General features: G+C 32.5%; 2 protein-coding genes and 1 pseudogene across 4 annotated transcripts; 2 read left to right on the top strand and 1 right to left on the bottom strand.

The window, feature by feature from the left end:
* Positions 1 to 1,258: 1,258 nt before the first annotated feature.
* On the bottom strand, positions 1,259 to 6,566 carry LOC110642927 (mediator of RNA polymerase II transcription subunit 17). Of its 3 annotated transcripts, none has more exons than XM_058132155.1 (8): positions 6,382 to 6,566; positions 5,799 to 6,009; positions 5,018 to 5,131; positions 4,678 to 4,763; positions 4,127 to 4,514; positions 3,482 to 3,946; positions 3,062 to 3,382; positions 1,259 to 1,891 (listed from the first exon to the last, which is right to left on the bottom strand). In XM_058132155.1, exons 1-8 carry the CDS (start codon positions 6,468 to 6,470, stop codon positions 1,565 to 1,567), a joined length of 2,001 nt encoding a protein of 666 aa, XP_057988138.1. In that variant the 5' UTR covers positions 6,471 to 6,566; the 3' UTR covers positions 1,259 to 1,564. The 3 variants fall into 3 exon arrangements, with proteins under 3 accessions (XP_057988138.1, XP_057988139.1, XP_057988140.1); XM_058132156.1 differs by having other exon boundaries at positions 5,799 to 6,006; positions 6,382 to 6,564; XM_058132157.1 differs by lacking the exon at positions 6,382 to 6,566 and having other exon boundaries at positions 5,777 to 5,920.
* Positions 6,567 to 6,996: 430 nt separating this feature from the next.
* Positions 6,997 to 8,219, top strand: LOC110642934 (glyoxylase I 4-like). Its single transcript, XM_021795138.2, has 3 exons — positions 6,997 to 7,277; positions 7,395 to 7,500; positions 7,678 to 8,219. The coding sequence occupies exons 1-3, from the start codon at positions 7,120 to 7,122 to the stop codon at positions 7,945 to 7,947; spliced, it is 534 nt and encodes a 177-aa protein (XP_021650830.2). The 5' UTR covers positions 6,997 to 7,119; the 3' UTR covers positions 7,948 to 8,219.
* Positions 8,220 to 8,849: 630 nt separating this feature from the next.
* On the top strand, positions 8,850 to 15,968 carry LOC110661314 (nuclear pore complex protein NUP88-like; annotated as a pseudogene).
* The last annotated feature ends 1,519 nt before the right edge of the window (positions 15,969 to 17,487 follow it).

Here is a 17,487-nt window from a genome sequence, read left to right on the forward strand (position 1 = left end):
CTTATTTTTAAGAAAAATTTAATAAGCAAAGACTTGAACTTATTAAAAAACTAGAGATAAAATTAATTTAAAAAAAAATAGAAAAATGTGCATGAACTTAATTTTGCCTATGTATCCCTTTAGAATTTAGAGGAATTAAAATTTTCAGTTATAAATTGAGAGAAGTGAGATTGAGGTGGTTTGGTCATGTGAAGCATAGACATAGGAAAGCTCCAATTAGACAAGTAGAGCATATTGGGTTGAGGATAAAATGAAAATAATAGGTAAACCTAAACTGACTTGGAGGAGAATAGTATAACATGATCTAGAAGCATTATAAAATGAAAATCGTTTAGAGTGGAGAAAGAGAATCCATATTGTCGACCCCAATAAATTTTTGGGATAAAAGCTTAGTTGAATTGAGTATTATTTATAATTAAAAAAATATAAAAGAAAAAAAATCAAAATAGAGGGTATTGAAAATTTTATTGAAGATATAAAATAATAACAGAGTAATTGAGATAGGATTAAAAATTTCAGTGAGTATAAAAATAATAAAGTAGGGGAATTATGAAAGTACTGAGAATTAAAAGGAGTGTAGAAAATGATTATTTAGAAAATTTGAGAGAAATTGAAAGAGTATTAAGAATTAAAGAGAGTGTAGAGAATAATTGTGTAGAGAATTATATATATATATATATATATATATATATGTGAATTAGGAGTAGAGTGAAGTATTTATTGAATTTTTTTGTATTTAAATCGCCGGTTTGGTCCGATTCGAAATAATCGATTCAATCTGGTTCGAAACCGTCGATTTACGATTTCTAAAAATTATGAACCTGAACCAAACCGTAGAATGACGGTTTCGGTCCGGTTTGAAGCCAATTTTGATTTTGACCGGTTTCGGTCCGATTTTGACCGAACCGATTTCAGTTTGATTTCGGTTCGAAACCGGACCGTTGCCACCCCTACTTTTAGCTTTCAATGAGTTGGAAGAGTTTGGACAAAATCTGAAGTCTGAAATCTGTTATCATAGCTGGAGAAAAAGGGGTGAGCTTCAAGCCCATGTACCTAAATTGACAAAATTCAATTCTTACCATGTAATAAAAAAGAATACGAGATAGAGAATAGAAAAATGAAAATGATTCTACAAAATTTCTACGCATCTCAAAGGTCCAAAGGAAGAGAACCAGTCATACTCTATTGAATATAGACCCAAAAAAATAAAAAATGATTCTTTCCACAGAGTGAAAGAGACAGAGTTTAGTGCTCCCAATTCCCAGATAAATTCTCTCCTTAGATAAGCATTGTAAACTGAAACTACAATTAATTTTTTGTACAAAGTCAGCTCTCAGCTATGACAATCATCACCAACAGCAATGATAATGATTACACAAGGCACCGTTAGCTTGTCTATGTAACAGTGCAACTGCAATTGCTACTAGTACTACCCTAGGAATGATCTGTTACAAAACTATCAAATTTCACAGATAAAAAAAAAAAAAAAAGTTAAGTATTACATGTGTGGTCCCTGGATCATCTCCAATTAGCTAGTGCAAGAAAAAAATATAAAATAAAATTGTCATTGGCTCCCACCTCCACTGCACAAACTAACTAGATCCATCAGGGTTGAGTACAAGATATCAAGAGGTAAATACCCCAAGAACTTCCTATATTCAGATGCACCATTTGTTGTGTCCATATGAAGTTTCTTTTCCTCTGCAAAACCATCTTCCATTACTAACCACCAGGAGATGCATCCTTCAGCATCTTCAGGGTCCACATGTGCCACCAGGCTCAGTACTTCACCCTGCTCCAACTCAAATGACAAGCATAAAAAGTCACGGTTTGCTTTTATTCCCACCATAAGAGCTTCCTCATGAAGCCAGCGAATAACCTGGCTAGCAACCTATAACAAAAGTCCAGGACAAGATAACAAAACATGAGAATTACGAGAGTAAAGCATGGATAAGTACATGGTTACTACCCATTCACATTCACCTCAACCTCAAGAAGCAAATAAATGAAGGAAAAATGTTGACTGATCAATACAAATTATGAGGATAAATTCCGAGATCCTTTCCTTTCTTATAAATAGATTGGCAGTTAAAATTGTATTAACTATTTTTTATATGAAGGGAGAATGAGATCAAATTAAATTCACTGTTTTTAAAAAAGAGAGTAGGCTGTTTTAGATGCGAGAAAGCAAAACAAATACTCGACTTAATTAGGTCTTCATCCCAAATTACTAGGGTTGGCTATTTTTTTTTTTTCCTTTATTCAACTCAGTTTATCAGCAATATACACCAAGGAATACCAACTCAATTCAACTCAACAAGGAAGAAAATTCAATATCTTCATCTATTTATCATCTTTTTTACGAAAGGAATCTTGTGTAATTTAACATGTATGTAATACGAAGAAAGTTACCCTCCTTGAAGAAAAAATTGTTTCTACAATCTATAATCTATCTAATATTTGAAACTGGCAAAGCAAACAGAGGATGACCATTTTCAATATGCTTTGGTTCAATTATACTCTTGTTTTGGTTCAATTTAGGTTTCATTTTCTGAAGCTGGTTGAGTTTGTTAGCTTCAATATTTTAGTATGGTTTTCTTTTTCCCTCAAAAATTGACGCAATCAAAATCATGCCTACACTTGTACTACTGGCAACTACATATTTCAAATCCTATACAACACTAGTCTTACATAGAAAAGTTGACTAAATAAGGATCCTAAAGGTTAACCAAGAAGGCCCTTAATTCTTGAATCTTCAACCCAATTTTTATCAAAATCCATGAATCTCTATCACATCAGTTCCATCTCAGCCTTTTAGTGAGAAAAGACAAAAAGAAAAAGAAAACTAAAGATTCCTCATTATCACAGCAACTACTTCTTTGTTCACCCTAATTGTCCCAAAATAGATAATCAAGAAGTTGCAATTTTAACTTTGTAAGGTTGATTTCATATAGGATTATCAAGGGAAAAGCAGGGAAATCTGCTTTATAATCCTACATCCATACCATAACCATCACAAAAGCAGGTGATACAACCACAAATCTTCAGTGTTGCAACCTACCTGCTGAAGAATTATCACAGGAAGATCAGCCAAGTTGCAATCATATTTGTTCATAGAACATATGTCATCAGAACTGCCTTTAAATAGGCCGACAACATTAGGAGCACCTTCTGCTTCAACATTGATGCGACCATCATTTACTACAATCTTAGTCCGAAATTCTGTCTTAATATCGCTCTTCATGCTTTTGACATCTGATGTCCGTGATTGAGAACTTGCATGGATAATGGACTGAGGAACCTTCATGAATATTGTCCAAGAAGATGTCCGAGAATGCCAGGTGGGATGAGATATTAAATGGAGATATGGGACCTTGCAAGCCTATGGAATAAAAAAAAAATACTAAGGAAAAAGTTCAACCACACATCAAATGCAAAAAATTGTCAGCAATCTGTGTAAAACTAGCAAACAGGACAATACCACATTTTCTAGCTCCATAAGGACTCTGTTTGAAAATATTCGGTGAGCCACAGACATGCAGAAATGACCAAGAAGACCACACCCATCCTTTGCTGGTTGAACAGATACACGAATGCCATTGGAAAGGGGTCTATCCTTTGCTCTTAAAAATACATGCTCGTGAAAAATCTGTTGAAGATATATTTCAAAACTGATATGGTTAGGAATGCTCGACTTCTTATTGAGATATTCATGTTTTTCTTCTGGTAACTTCACTCCATCAAGTGAATCTAAGGGTAAAACAGAAGATTCTGAGATCCGGTAGTCTCCACCATCAACCGTTTGATCATCCTCATAAGTTGGCTCAAGGGATATGAACACAGAAGTTCCTGGACTTATGCTTAGTTGTAGATAATTTTCTTGAATTCCAGTCACATTGACTCCTAAAGATTGGTTGAAGGCTTCACGGTTCACCATATCAAATACCTGGAACCACAAGAACCTTAGGAATGTAAAATAAATAAATAAATAAATATAAATATATATATATATATATATTTATATATATATATATATATATATATATATATATAAATTTTTTTTTTCTTTTGTTGGGAGGGGGGGTGGGGGGAAGGGGGGGAAGGGAAGAGGGAAAGGGGAACCTACTTGCTCATCGAAGATTGCCCGATGAACTTCACGAAGGAGCATGTTTGTTTCTTTTACGCATTCATTATCACTTCCAGATTCTTTTTCAGTTCCTTTTGATGGATGCTTAACTGAGTACGAGCTTCCAATTTTAGTAGTTTTCTTTACATTTTCATTGGAATGTACACCAAGAAAACCAAAACGAAGAGAGCGACAAGAATTAGGAGGTAAGTTTATAGCGAGCATGCCAGCTGAGTCATGGTCAATGCGAATGTAAGATAGAGAAGAGGGCCGAAATACAGAGGCTGAATCATATAAAGTATTGTCAAAAAGATCAATGGTGAAGCCCTCATTACTAGGACCAGTTGCTGCCATGCGCTGCCGTTTAACTTTCCAGTTTTGCTGCAATCTATCAGATTGTCAGAAAAAAAACAGTAAGATTGTTGAAGATATGGTATTTTCAGTTATAGACATGAGTAATTAAAAATATGATATATAATGAGATTAAGAGATACGGTCTACTGAAGATCCATATACTGAATTCAATACATAAGCAAACAGGGCAGACACACCTGATTAGAGCACCATAAAATCTTGCTTCCCTAGCAACTTGCTGTTCCAAGGCTTTGGCAGACTGCTTAAAATATTTACCAAGATGCTGGAAGAAATAAAGAGTAATAACTAATAAGACACTTGGCAGACAGAAGAAGTTAAAATATCAGAACAAAAGAGCCCTGAAAAATTGTGCCTTACAATAACAAGTTCTAGTTAGTGATCCAATTGATGTAAAATTGGCCCAATTTACATTATACAGCATGAATTATAATATAATGACAGTAAGTGCACCAAAGCAACTGCACACCTCCTCCCCCCACCCAAAAAGGAAAAGAGCAAGACAGTAAATGAATGTACTCGGTAACATTGTAGCTTTGTTGCTGTAGACACAGCAAGATCAGCCAGATGCTCGTCGGGCAACGGCTTTGGCCTGGTCATGCTAGCCACTGTTACAGCATCATTAGCTTCCACCTACACACAATGAATCCACAACAAAATCATATGCAAAGCAATTCACTTTCATCACAAAGGCATCATCATAATCATTTCTTTGCCTAAAACCTTATGAATACAATATTTCAATGCAAAACGAACTAATTTTTACCACTTCAAAAGTTAGAACCATTTGCTGGAATGGATGAGTTCTGATGGAGGAAAAATTTTCTTAAAACTAATTCAATTCAGTTTACACGTCTAGTTGCAACACATTTTCAAGTCCTACAAAAGATTTCCATACACCCAAACCCCACATTGTGTGTTAGTAATAGTATGAATTACATATTTATGATTTCTCAGATTATAAGTCCTAAAATGTATATTTCGCATTCAATGTTCCAATTTGTATCCATTCCCCACATTTTCCCTACAAACAAACAAAAACCAAATTCTACTCTCTCAATGCCAACCGAGAACCTCTTATTTACTTTAGAATACACACATGCACACATAAAGCACACAGTGCAAGAAGTTACAGGTACGCAAAAACCATACTACTCTACTCTCCCTTCACGTTACACTCTTGTACCTCATACTTTCAGCTATATAAATCTACCACCAAATTGAACTTTAAAAAAAAATTCACAATGAAAAATACAGGAAATAAAACAAGAAGAATACATGTAGGGTGAGTGAGTCTCACAAAATTGATGAGATCTAAAACGACAGAGAGCTCCTGGTGAGCTAACTGCAAGTTCTCCACCATGCTCTGCCATGGCCATGGTGTAGAGGAGCTCTCCTTTGAGCTCTTCTTCTGCTTCTTCTTCTTTTCCTCGTCTTCTTTCTCCACTGCCCATGCAAAATCTATTCGGCGAATCAGTGAAACTCTCTTCTCATCATATCCAATATCACTGCTGTCCAAAACAACAAATAAACACTAGTTTCGAATCTACTCTGGTAAAAATTCTCCATAACTTCCTACAACCTACTTCAACAGTAACATATGAATAGACCTCCGTTTAGTAAGCTGAGATGAAATATGCAAACTTATCTCTAATTAAATTATGTTAATTAGGGTTTAGGTTCTGATCCAACTTCAGTTTATTTACACACAATCACGACAGATTTAAGCAGGAAAACGAAATTGACTTCAACTTCCTTTTGGAAACTGAGAAACAAGTGGAAAGAAAATGGAAAATTAAATTTATATAGTTTCCCTTGTCATTTCTTAAATATTGATTTATGAGAAGCAAAAAGGAGTGACTTAAGGAAATGAAGAAGCGTACGTAGGGAAGCGTTCGAAGCCGTTTTCTTCAATGGCTTCCAAGCGCTTGACAGGGAGCTTGTCGAGGGAGATTTCTACCTTGCCATCCATTACCTCTGTAGATTTTCCAGGAAAATTGAAAAATTTTCGAAGCAAAAGAGACCTAGATCAGTGGGGGAAGGCAAGTGTGTACCTGGCAAGCATATAAGGTTAAATATTCGAATACCCATTTTGTCCCCAAACACAAAAATGTCGTGACGAGTCGAGGACTGTAGAAGGCACTTTGCCGATTATGGGCTTTTTTGGGCCTGAATAATTTGTGTACGGCTCAATTCGCACAACGGGTAAGCAAGCAAGAAAGAGGAAGGGAAATAGATAATAGAAACCTCCACGAAAAATAGAGGGTTGAATGGTCCAGAAAGGAGCCCCATAAGCAATATCTATTTGTCAATGCACGTAATTACTGGTGCCAGCCTTAATTAGACGAAGCCACTAACGTGGAATCTACGTGTAATAGCAGATCACTATCCCAAACCTCCCTTGCATTATCTCAAAAATAATTTATTTCACATGCAGAAATACAACCCACCCTGTGTCCTAACTCCACCACATTTCTATATATAGCAGTAAAGAGGAGCCGTGAAAGTCTCTTCAGCATCTCCTTTCTTGCCTCTGTTGTATTCAAATCCACTATATTTTTTGTATCTTTTCTTCTCTAATTTCCATTCACGATTGTTTTCTTTTATTGCACCTGGAAAATATGAAGGAAAACTTGATGAATAACCCTCTGCAAATCGAGTCTTTGAATCACATCTCGATTGTTTGTAGATCACTTGAGAAATCCCTTGACTTTTACCAAAACATTCTTGGGTTCTTTCCTATCAGGAGGCCTGGCTCCTTTGACTTTGATGGCGCCTGGTATATATGCCTAAAATCCAAGATTTTTAATTTTTTCTTCTTCTTGGAAAGCATGATCACCTTTTTAATTTTGTTATTTGTTATTTATTTATTTTCTTTCCTTTCTGTTTTGTGTAGGTTGTTCAGCTATGGCATTGGCATACACTTACTGCAATCTGAAGATCTTGACAAGATGCCCAAGATTAGCCAAATAAATCCCAAGGACAACCACATCTCTTTCCAAGTATCTCCCTCTCTCTCTCTCTCTCTCTCTCTCTCTCTCCCTCTTTCTATGTATATATACACACACTTGTTAATGAAAGTAGTTTAGTTTCTATGTTTAATGGAAGTAATTACTTGATTAAATTAAAAGTTAGCGCTAGCTTGTTTTAACAAAGTTGTGATGAAATTTATGTGGCAGTGTGAGAACATGGCAATAGTGGAGAAAAAATTGAAGGATATGAAGATAGAGTACGTGAAGGGAAAGGTAGAAGAAGGTGGTATGCATGTCGATCAGCTTTTTTTCCATGACCCAGATGGCTTCATGATCGAAATTTGCAACTGTGATGTTCTCCTTGTCATTCCACTTGCTGGGGATGCCATTCTATCATGCTCACTCATAAACTGCAACATCCAACAGCAGCAGAAACAACAGATTCAAGACTCAAGAGGTTATGCCGAGTCTACCTAATATTCACATGCAGGAAGATTTTCTTCCTAGTGCATGACATCTAAAACTTGCATAGTTAATGTTATGAGATGAGTACTAAACCATTAAATTATTGTTTCAACGGTAAGAAATTACTCAAAATATCAATGAAGAGCACAAAGAAAAACTGAATTTGGATTTAAAAATGGCAAACTAAATGGAGGACCACCTGCTGCTAGTAGTAGTAAGTCCACAAGCATATGCATGTATCTTGCTTTTTGTCTGCTAATATCAGAACATGAATTCAAGTGATAGTGTTGTGTGGAGAATCAAAATGGCACATCCAGCAACCAGTCAAAATGAACCTTTTGTATAAGTTGGGCCATAGTGCAATTAATCCAACTTCAAAAACCTTCTTTGTAAATATTAATTTCATCTGCTAAGGAGTGCTAATAGATTGAGATTAGGAATATAACAGAGTTCCAATAGACTTTTTTTTCCTTAATAGAAAAAAAAGGAAAGGATTTTTAATTTTATAATAAAAAAAATATTTAACTTTTTTAATAAAATTAGTCTATCTTGAAAGAAAGTGGATATCAATGTATTTTTAGAATTATTAATGGTATGAATGATTCATTTTTTAGGAGAAATTATACAGTGTACTCAGTATTAATTGTACGTTGTCTCGTAATTATGTAGGACTTATCATTTATATAATAAAAAAATTTATATTTTTATGAGGGAGAGAATACTAAATTTATGTGTTTAGAGAATATATTAATTAGAATTTTCTGTCTTTAAATTTTAATTTTCCTTATTTTTTTTTAATTTTCTACTATAAATTCATAAAAGAATATATTACATTAATAAATTAAAAGAATATATTAGCCATAGTTGAATATACACACATAATACACCCAACTCTAAGAGAGAAGCCTAAGAAAATGACTTCTCATGAGAAGCAAAATAATGGGTTAACGTTCATGTTGAATTTCTACAAGTCCAGCACTAGAAATTCTTACAGGCAAAAATCCCACCAACCAAAACAATACTGTGTTGTCAAGAAAATCGAAAAATTATCAAGAAACCGTGCGTGGAGACACAAGGGCGGTGGAGAGAGGGGGAGGAGATTTGGTGGTGGTGGTGGTGGAGGCAAGAAAATCAGTGTCACATGTGGAAACGAATTTAGCATCGGTGGCATCATTTCTTCATGTTAAGGTATTAGTGAAGGGTATGCCTGTATTGGTGTCGGATAATTGGTGTTTGACATTGGGATTTGATATGAGTAGTTTAACGCTCTTACTTTCTAAGTAAGGTCAAGTGTGTTCAATCTTTTTGGATAGAAAATATATCTATTAGAAGCGCTTTTCTTTTTAATAAATCAACTCGATACGAATAAGATTAATTTAAATCTATTAGACTAGAAATGCCTATGAAAAATAAAAAAAGGAATAATACAATGAATAACCATTTTCATGTAGTGTAATTAATTACAGACTAATCATTTTTATTTTCATGTATTAAAGATTATATCTTCTCAAAATATCAATTATTGTTTATTAAAATATTATTAAATTATGATAAATTTAAAATATTAATTATAAAGCAATCTTCAAGTTCATATATTATTTAACCTTTAAATGTTATTATTTAAACTTTTATAATAATATAAATTTACATTGTATTTTTTTTTTCTCAAAGCATTTTAGTTTTGCATATAAAATATTGTTTACTTTTAATTCACATATTAATAAAGCATATTATAATATTAGTATAGCATACTATGGTACAATTATAATTGTTGTTTTCTTTATATTTTTTATTGATCTGATTCTGTTCTATTATTAGCTTTAATTTATATTTTTGATATATATATATATATATATATATATATATATTAGAAAATTTTTTATAAAAAAAATTAAAATTTAACACTTTTATATTACAAGATAAATATCAACTAATTAAGATGTTATTATTCCACTGTTAATGCAATGGTATTTCCATAATGAATAAAATTAAAGCCTAAAATAACTGGTCTCTCGAATTTCTACAAGAGCCCTCACTTAACATCCTCTCTCTCTTTACAATCTCTCACTATATATATATATATATATATATATAGCCTTAAAAATGACTTCACAAGAATGTGATATATAAAAACTTGAGAAATCGACACATGGCACTACAAAGAAAGTGATAATAAGCGATAATTTTTGTGGATCAATTTTTTTTTTTTATGGTTCTCAAATCATAATTTTTTTATATTATTGGGATTAATATATTTTTTTTATTTCTAATTGAATTACTATTTAGAATTGAGGATGATTTTTCTATCATAATTAAAAGATGACATTTTTATCATAATTAAAAATAAAATTAAAAAAAATTTAAATATAGAGAATAATTATATATTTTGTTCCTAAAGTGTGAATTAAGGGTATAAATATAAGAAACGATAAAAATTTTTAGTCTCTAAATATTAAAATTAGAAACATCTTAAAATTTTTTACATAATTATATAATTATATCGATTCTTAAAATTATACACAATAAATTGAGATTTATTTTCAATAAAATCAAATCACCTGTACTAGCTAAAAAAATTTACTTTTAAAGTGGACAAAATAAAATACATACTAATTTAAAAGAAAATAAAATAAGTTATAATATTATTTAAAAATTATTTGAATTTTTTTGTAATTTTACCAACTAAAATTATTTTTTATAATTATTCTATAAATTTTTTTAATTATTACCGATCAAATTATATATATGTCAATATATTTTAATATTATTTAAAAATTATTTAATTTTTTTTATAATTTTATTGACCAAAATTATTTTCATCGATATTTTTTATTATTATTTAATAAATTTTTTAAATTATTACCGTTCAAATATTGTATTTATCAGTATATTTTAATATTATTTAAAAATTATTTGAATTTATTTTTATAATTTTTAGTCTAAAAATATTTTTTTTAAATAAAAAAATAAAAAAAAAAAAAAAATTTTTAAAAAAAAAAAAAAAAACAAAAAAAAAGGGAATTAGACAGTCAGTGAGATTCTGGAAAATATCGAAGACGGCGAAAATAAGATTCAAAGAAAGAAGATGTCCAGAGGGTCCCACTCAAGCCCACCCCCTCTTCACTTCTGTAGCCGACGGAGAGGCCGCTGCTAGAGCGCCGAGGAACCTGTTGGCATGGGACGGGTCGTCTAGGTTGTATTATTGGGATTCGAGCAAGCACTGTCTCCATCGCATTTCTATTCGGCTCGGCGAGCCTGAAACCACCTCTGTCCTCGCTGCTACTCCGTCGAAGGTATTCTCTCTCTCCGCTTTCCTGTTTGGTTGCTGAGAAAGTTCAGGAAAGTGGAGGAGATAACTGGCAATTTGACGTAATCTCCGCTCAACATTCATTTTAAATTTCCTGAGAGTTCTTTTTTTTTTTTGGGGTAGAATGAATGTTCATATTTTTAGTACAATAACAGTGCCATTTTGCTCCGCCCAGCTAATTCTGGTGCTAAATAGATTGATATGTGTCAGGCCTATTGAAATGCTTTTGGTTCCTGGTCCATTGCTCTATTCAGGCTTGCTATATAACAATAGGAGAAAAAGGAATGAGTTATGAACTGAAAAAGCCGAGTTTCTGTAACAATAGATTGGGGAGTGATAGAGTTCAATTTGAAGGGAAGAGTGGTGCAATATCTATGAACTATAATCGGATTCAATTTGAACGGACCGCAATGCAGTATCCGCATATAGGTTATGGCACGGGTTAGAAATTTAATGTAATGTTTTTTAAGCTGCAAACAACAAAGTTCAGTGGTCTTTTCCCTCTATAAGTTTGTTTTTGCAAGGTGCTTGTTGTCGTTGAACATTTACATTTCTAGCTTGTAGGCATCTGGTTACATAGTTTGATTAACTGGGTTATTTTATCAAGCCTTGAAGTGTACAGTTAATGATGCCCATGTTTTATTAGGTATTGCTAGCAAATGTGCAGATTGACGTTGTGGTTAATAAAATCTCCATCAATAGAAATGGCTCTGCATTGCTTTTGGCTGGTTCAGATGGCCTATGTGTTATGTACCTCTATGGACGAACTTCTGACAACGACAAAACCATTGTTTGCAGGTACCGATGGAAATTGGTTATGTCCTTCTCATTTATATGTGTGTGTGTGATATGATTTGTGATTCCGGATTTGTTTTGATGAATAATTTACGATTTAGATTGTAACCCTTATTCAATTTTTTAGCAAGCCCATTACTTACCTAAAGTAATGGCACATTGGTATATGTATACATGTAACATGTGTAGATCCACCATGCAATGAATATGCATATACATACTCTCTTTTTATTGAATTTGTTTAGTTTAGTTTATTCTAACTGTAATCTTTGGGCTGCTATAAACTCCCATTTTGTTGTTCACCTTCTGTGCAGGACTGTTTCAGTTGGTTCCCAAATCTATTTCAATGAAAGCAATTTGACACGCACACTGCAAGTTGCATGGCACCCTTACAGTGATACACATTTAGGAATCCTTTCTTCTGACTCTGTTTTCAGGTATCACAATTTTTATTTTGATTGTTTGGACTATATGATTTTGAGAAATGGAGGTGTATTTACTTATCTGAGTGCTTGCATCTCAACAAACAAAGGAAGAGATGCTAAATATGGTGGTTGTTCTGGCAGAGTTAAGTTTTTGGTTCTGGCAGAGTTAAGTTGTTGGTTCATATTGATTAGCAGCATGCAGAAAAGAGTATTATAAGTGAAATTGTTAGATAACACTGAAACTCATGACCAAGTTAAATTAATAGGATTGCTGCTGCAATTTAGTCACATGATCAAGGTTAACTTTTTCATAGTAGTGGCAATTCAAAGTATAAAAAAATATATATATTAATTAATTTAATTTTGTAATAATGCCAGCTCGTATCTGTGGTCATCTGAAATATGTCAACTTGAAATCTTGCAAGAAAAATTTGATAAAGGTGGTCCTCAATTATTAATGTTTGTGAATGTTGCTTTTGGGTGTGGATGGTATTTATGTCATTTTGACATTTTCCTTTTTCCTTGATCCTTGCTAGACTTTTTGATTTGTCTTCAGATCTCCTGCAACCAGAGCAGGAGTATTATCTACAGCCAGTTGAACCGGGTAGATCTAGACATGCTGCATCAATCTGTCCAGTAGATTTTTCTTATGGAGGAGACCACTTGTGGGACAGGTTTAGCGTAAGTTTAGTTGACATCTATAATGCTACATGATGTTTAGTATTTTATTATTAATACATGATGTTTAGTATTTTATTATTAATACATGATGTATATATATGTATGCATGTGAATATATTTCTGGTACTCCCTTGTTCACAGTTTCTTTTGGTGTATGATTTAGGTGCTTAGTTCTAATATTCTGGTTGTAGTTGTGGTCTTCTGTTCTAGAAAGTGGAAACTAGTTGTAATTTTCAAGTGCTAATCTTTGACATTAGCTGCAAATTTTTCTGGACGTATATCCTTTGTGCTTAAGATTCCATCACTATTATTTGCAGATGCTTTCTGAGGCATTATAGCTATTATTCGTAATTACTTTCTGAGGCATTATAGCATCAACATCAAGTCTTAATGCTGTTTCCTTTTGTTCTCCATTTAACATATTTTGATTTCAATACCAATATCCAGCCTAATGACAAGTTTTCTGCGTTCTCATTATTTTTAATTGTGTTACATGCTCATTGGATTATTTGAATACTAGTGTTTTCATTGTGTAGCAGCTTCATCACTTATTTATCCATTTATTAATTAATTAACTTTTGGTAATTATGCAGGTTTTTATTTTATTCGGTGACGGTTCAGTTTACATCCTTTGCCCAATTGTTCCATTTGGAAGGTGCTTTTCATCTTTTATCTTCTTCAAAAATCTGAAACTGCAAGATTTTGTTGCTTACATTTTTTCCTTTAGGAAGTGATAGATGGCATTGCGGTCTTTTACACTATTAACATTTTGGAAAATCACGTGCCTCAAAACATGTCATTTACAAATTTCATTTTCCATGCCATCATGTTTACTTATTGTGGTTGTCTACCATTCACATTCTAAAAATGTCCTTATTACAACTTGTAGTGGTTATTTTTGGCTTTATAATGTGTAAGTTCACACTCACTTGAATTTTTCTTTTTTTTTTTTTCTTCTTCTTCTTCTCCTCTCTCTCTCTCTCTCTCTCTCTCTCTCTCTCTCTCTTCTTAATTGCATTGGTTTGAATGAGCTTGAGACTCTAATAATTTTCGTTCAGCACTGTAATAAGTTTTAAAAGTCAATACATCTAGATATTAATTATTCTATTTACTCAATTGAATGACTTCTTATGGAGGTCTTCAGACGTTCCAAAGGATGCCTTGCACATCTCTCAAATCTCAATACACACTCCCATGATTTTTCTTAGCTGGTCTGGATAGATTGTATTAATGTTTTCCAGTGAAGAAGGTTTTGAATTTTTTAAGCTAAAATTTTTGCTCCATGAAATTTGCAGCATTAAATTTGATATCTTCAAGAAACTAACAAACCTTTTTGTTTTGTTTATCTAGGGGCCTTTACAGAGAGTACATGGTGGGGAAGAAGACTCAGGTGTTCGGGGTGTAGAATGTGAAGGCCGTGCAGTCAGTTTTCTCTATAATGTCATCAGCAAAGATTCAATTTTGGTGATCGCATGGAGTGGGGGGCAATTGCAAATAGATGCACTGGCTGATGAAATCCAGCCAGTATGGACTATTGGTAGCCCACCTCGTGTTCGTGTTGATTCCCATGACTGTATTTGTGCTCTTGCAATGATTTGTGAATTGACCTCAAGTGAGATTCCTGTTGCGGAGCTTGATCAACCACTTGATCATACTGTTTGGTTAAGTCATCCACCGCCATTGTTGAGACTTGCAATTGTGGATTTGGCTTTGCCAAGGAAAACAGAAAGTGGATCTAATATTATGATGTTTTCTGATCCTCTTATGCCTGAAAGAATCTATTCGGTTCATGATGGTGGGATAGATTCAATATTGTTGCATTTTCTTCCATTTACCAGTCAGTCCAGTGGGAAGGAAGAGATTGTCCGAGCTCCCTCTGTGCATCCTGTCCTTAGCACATGCCAGGCAGATAATTCCTCACCCCTATGTGGTTTTGAGGCATTATCAGATTCATTTGGATACTCATGGATTATAGGAGTCACCTCAATGCAAGAATGTTTTGTGCTTGAAATGAAAACATGGAATTTATTGCTTCCCATACATGTTGATGTGGAGAAGAAATCCCCAATCTCTGAAGAATGGAAAGAGGGAGAAACTCCATAGATCATAAGCAAAGAACTTCTTAGTGGTTCTAAGGTGGTTTTTGTTCCTCAGGCCTCATCAAATCATCGATCTGTTGCTGCTGATTCCATTGAAGGCCGATCATCTCTGCATCAGTATTTCAAGCTTTTTCATGAAAATTATGTTGAATATGCTCATAAGGTGAGAATGTCCAATCCTGCGTAAATTTTCTAATCACTTTTTATTTGGTACTTACTTATCTAGGCCATGTCTCTTCACAATAGAACATGCCTTTTTCTTTGCCATCTCTGATGGTTCTAGTTTGTGGAAGGGAAATCATTTTCACCATACAACCATGAACCAGCAATTAGTTAGCAACTGTCACAAGTGACATTGTCAGAAAGTCAGGATATGACAATAGTAAGTACTTTTTAAATATATTTAATTTCATGAATTGGAAAAACTACTTTTTGAATGACCTTTTATTTAAATCTATTGTATGATTAACAGATCGAGTGATGAAGGCTTGCAGGCTAGCAATGAAGTTGAATTAGAGTTTGAAGACTATTATTATCATAGGAGTTTTATTTTGAATGTTATCAAGTATGAACAAATTAGGAATAAAAGTAGGTAGATTTTAGTTTATTTTGCATACTAGCTACGTACACTTAAAAATTATTGTTATATCATACTTTAAAACTTATATTGCGTTTTATTGTTGAATATTAATTTTATCATATTGTTGTTTTGAATTAAATATGAAATTTACGAGTATCAATATTTTTAACAATTATGAATATAATATCCTAATATTAAAAGCAACTTTATGGGGGACAAAATATGAGAATATGAGGATGAAAATTATCTCTATTCAATTTTTATCAGGAGACGACTGTTGTCCCTTTAATAGTAAGGGACGACTATAGTCTTCATAATTGGGGACAAGTATTGTCACCTTTAGGGACGAAACGAATGTCGTCCCCTTTTGATAGGTGGACGATTATGGTCCCCCTTGAGTTTGGTCCAAAACTAGGGACGAGCGTCGTCAACGATTATGGTCCCCCTTGAGTTTGGACAATGGGGACGGCATTCATCCCCATATAGGGGGATGACAATCACCCCTGTGTTACGGGACGACTATGATTGTCGTCCGCATATTAGGGATGACTATTGTCCCAATATTGGGGACAGCTATTGTCTCTTTTTTCAAGGACGAAATTATGATTTATCGTCCCCTATAGAGTAAGGTACGGAGATAAAGAGAACAACAGGCGGGGACCATTAATGTCGTCCCCTATACCTTTGGGGACGATTATTCATAATTTTGGAGACAATTTTATGTGTCTCCTATACTTACTTTTTTTGCAGTGTGGCCTAGTTTTTATTTTTCTTTAATTTATATTTTTATATAAAAAATTAATTTATCCTATTAATTATTATTTTTTTTATTTAAATATTTTTAAACTTCAAATACTAAAACCTTATCTCATATAAAAGAAATAGTTATCTAAAGTTTTTTTACTATATCTTTTAAAATTTTCAAGTTTACAATTTGAGGTAGTATAAAATTCTTTTAATTATATTATATATCTCTAAAAATAATATTTTTTAATTAAAATTTTTTTATTAGATTAGAAAATGGATGAATTATTTTTTTGCAAAATTATATTATAGTATATATTGAGTTATCACGAGAAAATTATTTATAAAATTTAAATAATTATTTTAAAATAATTTTTTATTTTAAAATCTAAAAATTTTAATAATGTTACTTTAAAAATCGCTATGTGATATATTTTTTTCATGTTTTATTTATCCTTTTGTTGGTATATATTAACTAATTTAAAAAGTAATAAAAAATAATTTATTAATCAAATTATTTTAAAACTTAAAATTAAATGTTATATATTTTTATATATTTCAAATACAAAATTATAATGTTTACTATTAAAAAATTTATATATTAACACTTGATATAAAATTTTAATTAATTAAAAATTATCATTAATACAATTTTATAAAATTAATATAAAAATAAAAAATATAAAAATCATATATTAAATTATATTATTAAAAACTAATACATACAGATAAAATGACTAATTTCTTTTATTAATTTTAGAGATAATTATAAAAATAGCAACGCAAATTCACTCCTATTCTTGGTTTTATTAATTTTAGAGATAATTATAAAAATAACAACGCAAATTCACTCCTGAAAACCCTCCCGCCTAAACCTTGAGAACCAGAAGCCTTCGTCTCCCGATCACCGAAACAAAATCT

The sequence above is a fragment of the Hevea brasiliensis genome, chromosome 13 (assembly GCF_030052815.1).
Source record: "Hevea brasiliensis isolate MT/VB/25A 57/8 chromosome 13, ASM3005281v1, whole genome shotgun sequence".
Taxonomy (NCBI): Eukaryota; Viridiplantae; Streptophyta; class Magnoliopsida; order Malpighiales; family Euphorbiaceae; genus Hevea; species Hevea brasiliensis.

Coding starts and splice junctions, on each gene's coding strand:
- LOC110642934 (XM_021795138.2), top strand. CDS start 7,120: ATGAAGGAAAACTTGATGAATAACCCTCTGCAAATCGAGTCTTTGAAT. Junction 7,278..7,394: donor TTTGACTTTGATGGCGCCTG/GTATATATGCCT, acceptor TGTTTTGTGTAG/GTTGTTCAGCTATGGCATTG. Junction 7,501..7,677: donor ACAACCACATCTCTTTCCAA/GTATCTCCCTCT, acceptor TTTATGTGGCAG/TGTGAGAACATGGCAATAGT.
- LOC110642927 (XM_058132155.1), bottom strand. CDS start 6,470: ATGGATGGCAAGGTAGAAATCTCCCTCGACAAGCTCCCTGTCAAGCGC. Junction 4,515..4,677: donor TTTTATGGTGCTCTAATCAG/GTGTGTCTGCCC, acceptor ACAATCTGATAG/ATTGCAGCAAAACTGGAAAG. Junction 1,892..3,061: donor CTGTGATAATTCTTCAGCAG/GTAGGTTGCAAC, acceptor CTTTTGTTATAG/GTTGCTAGCCAGGTTATTCG.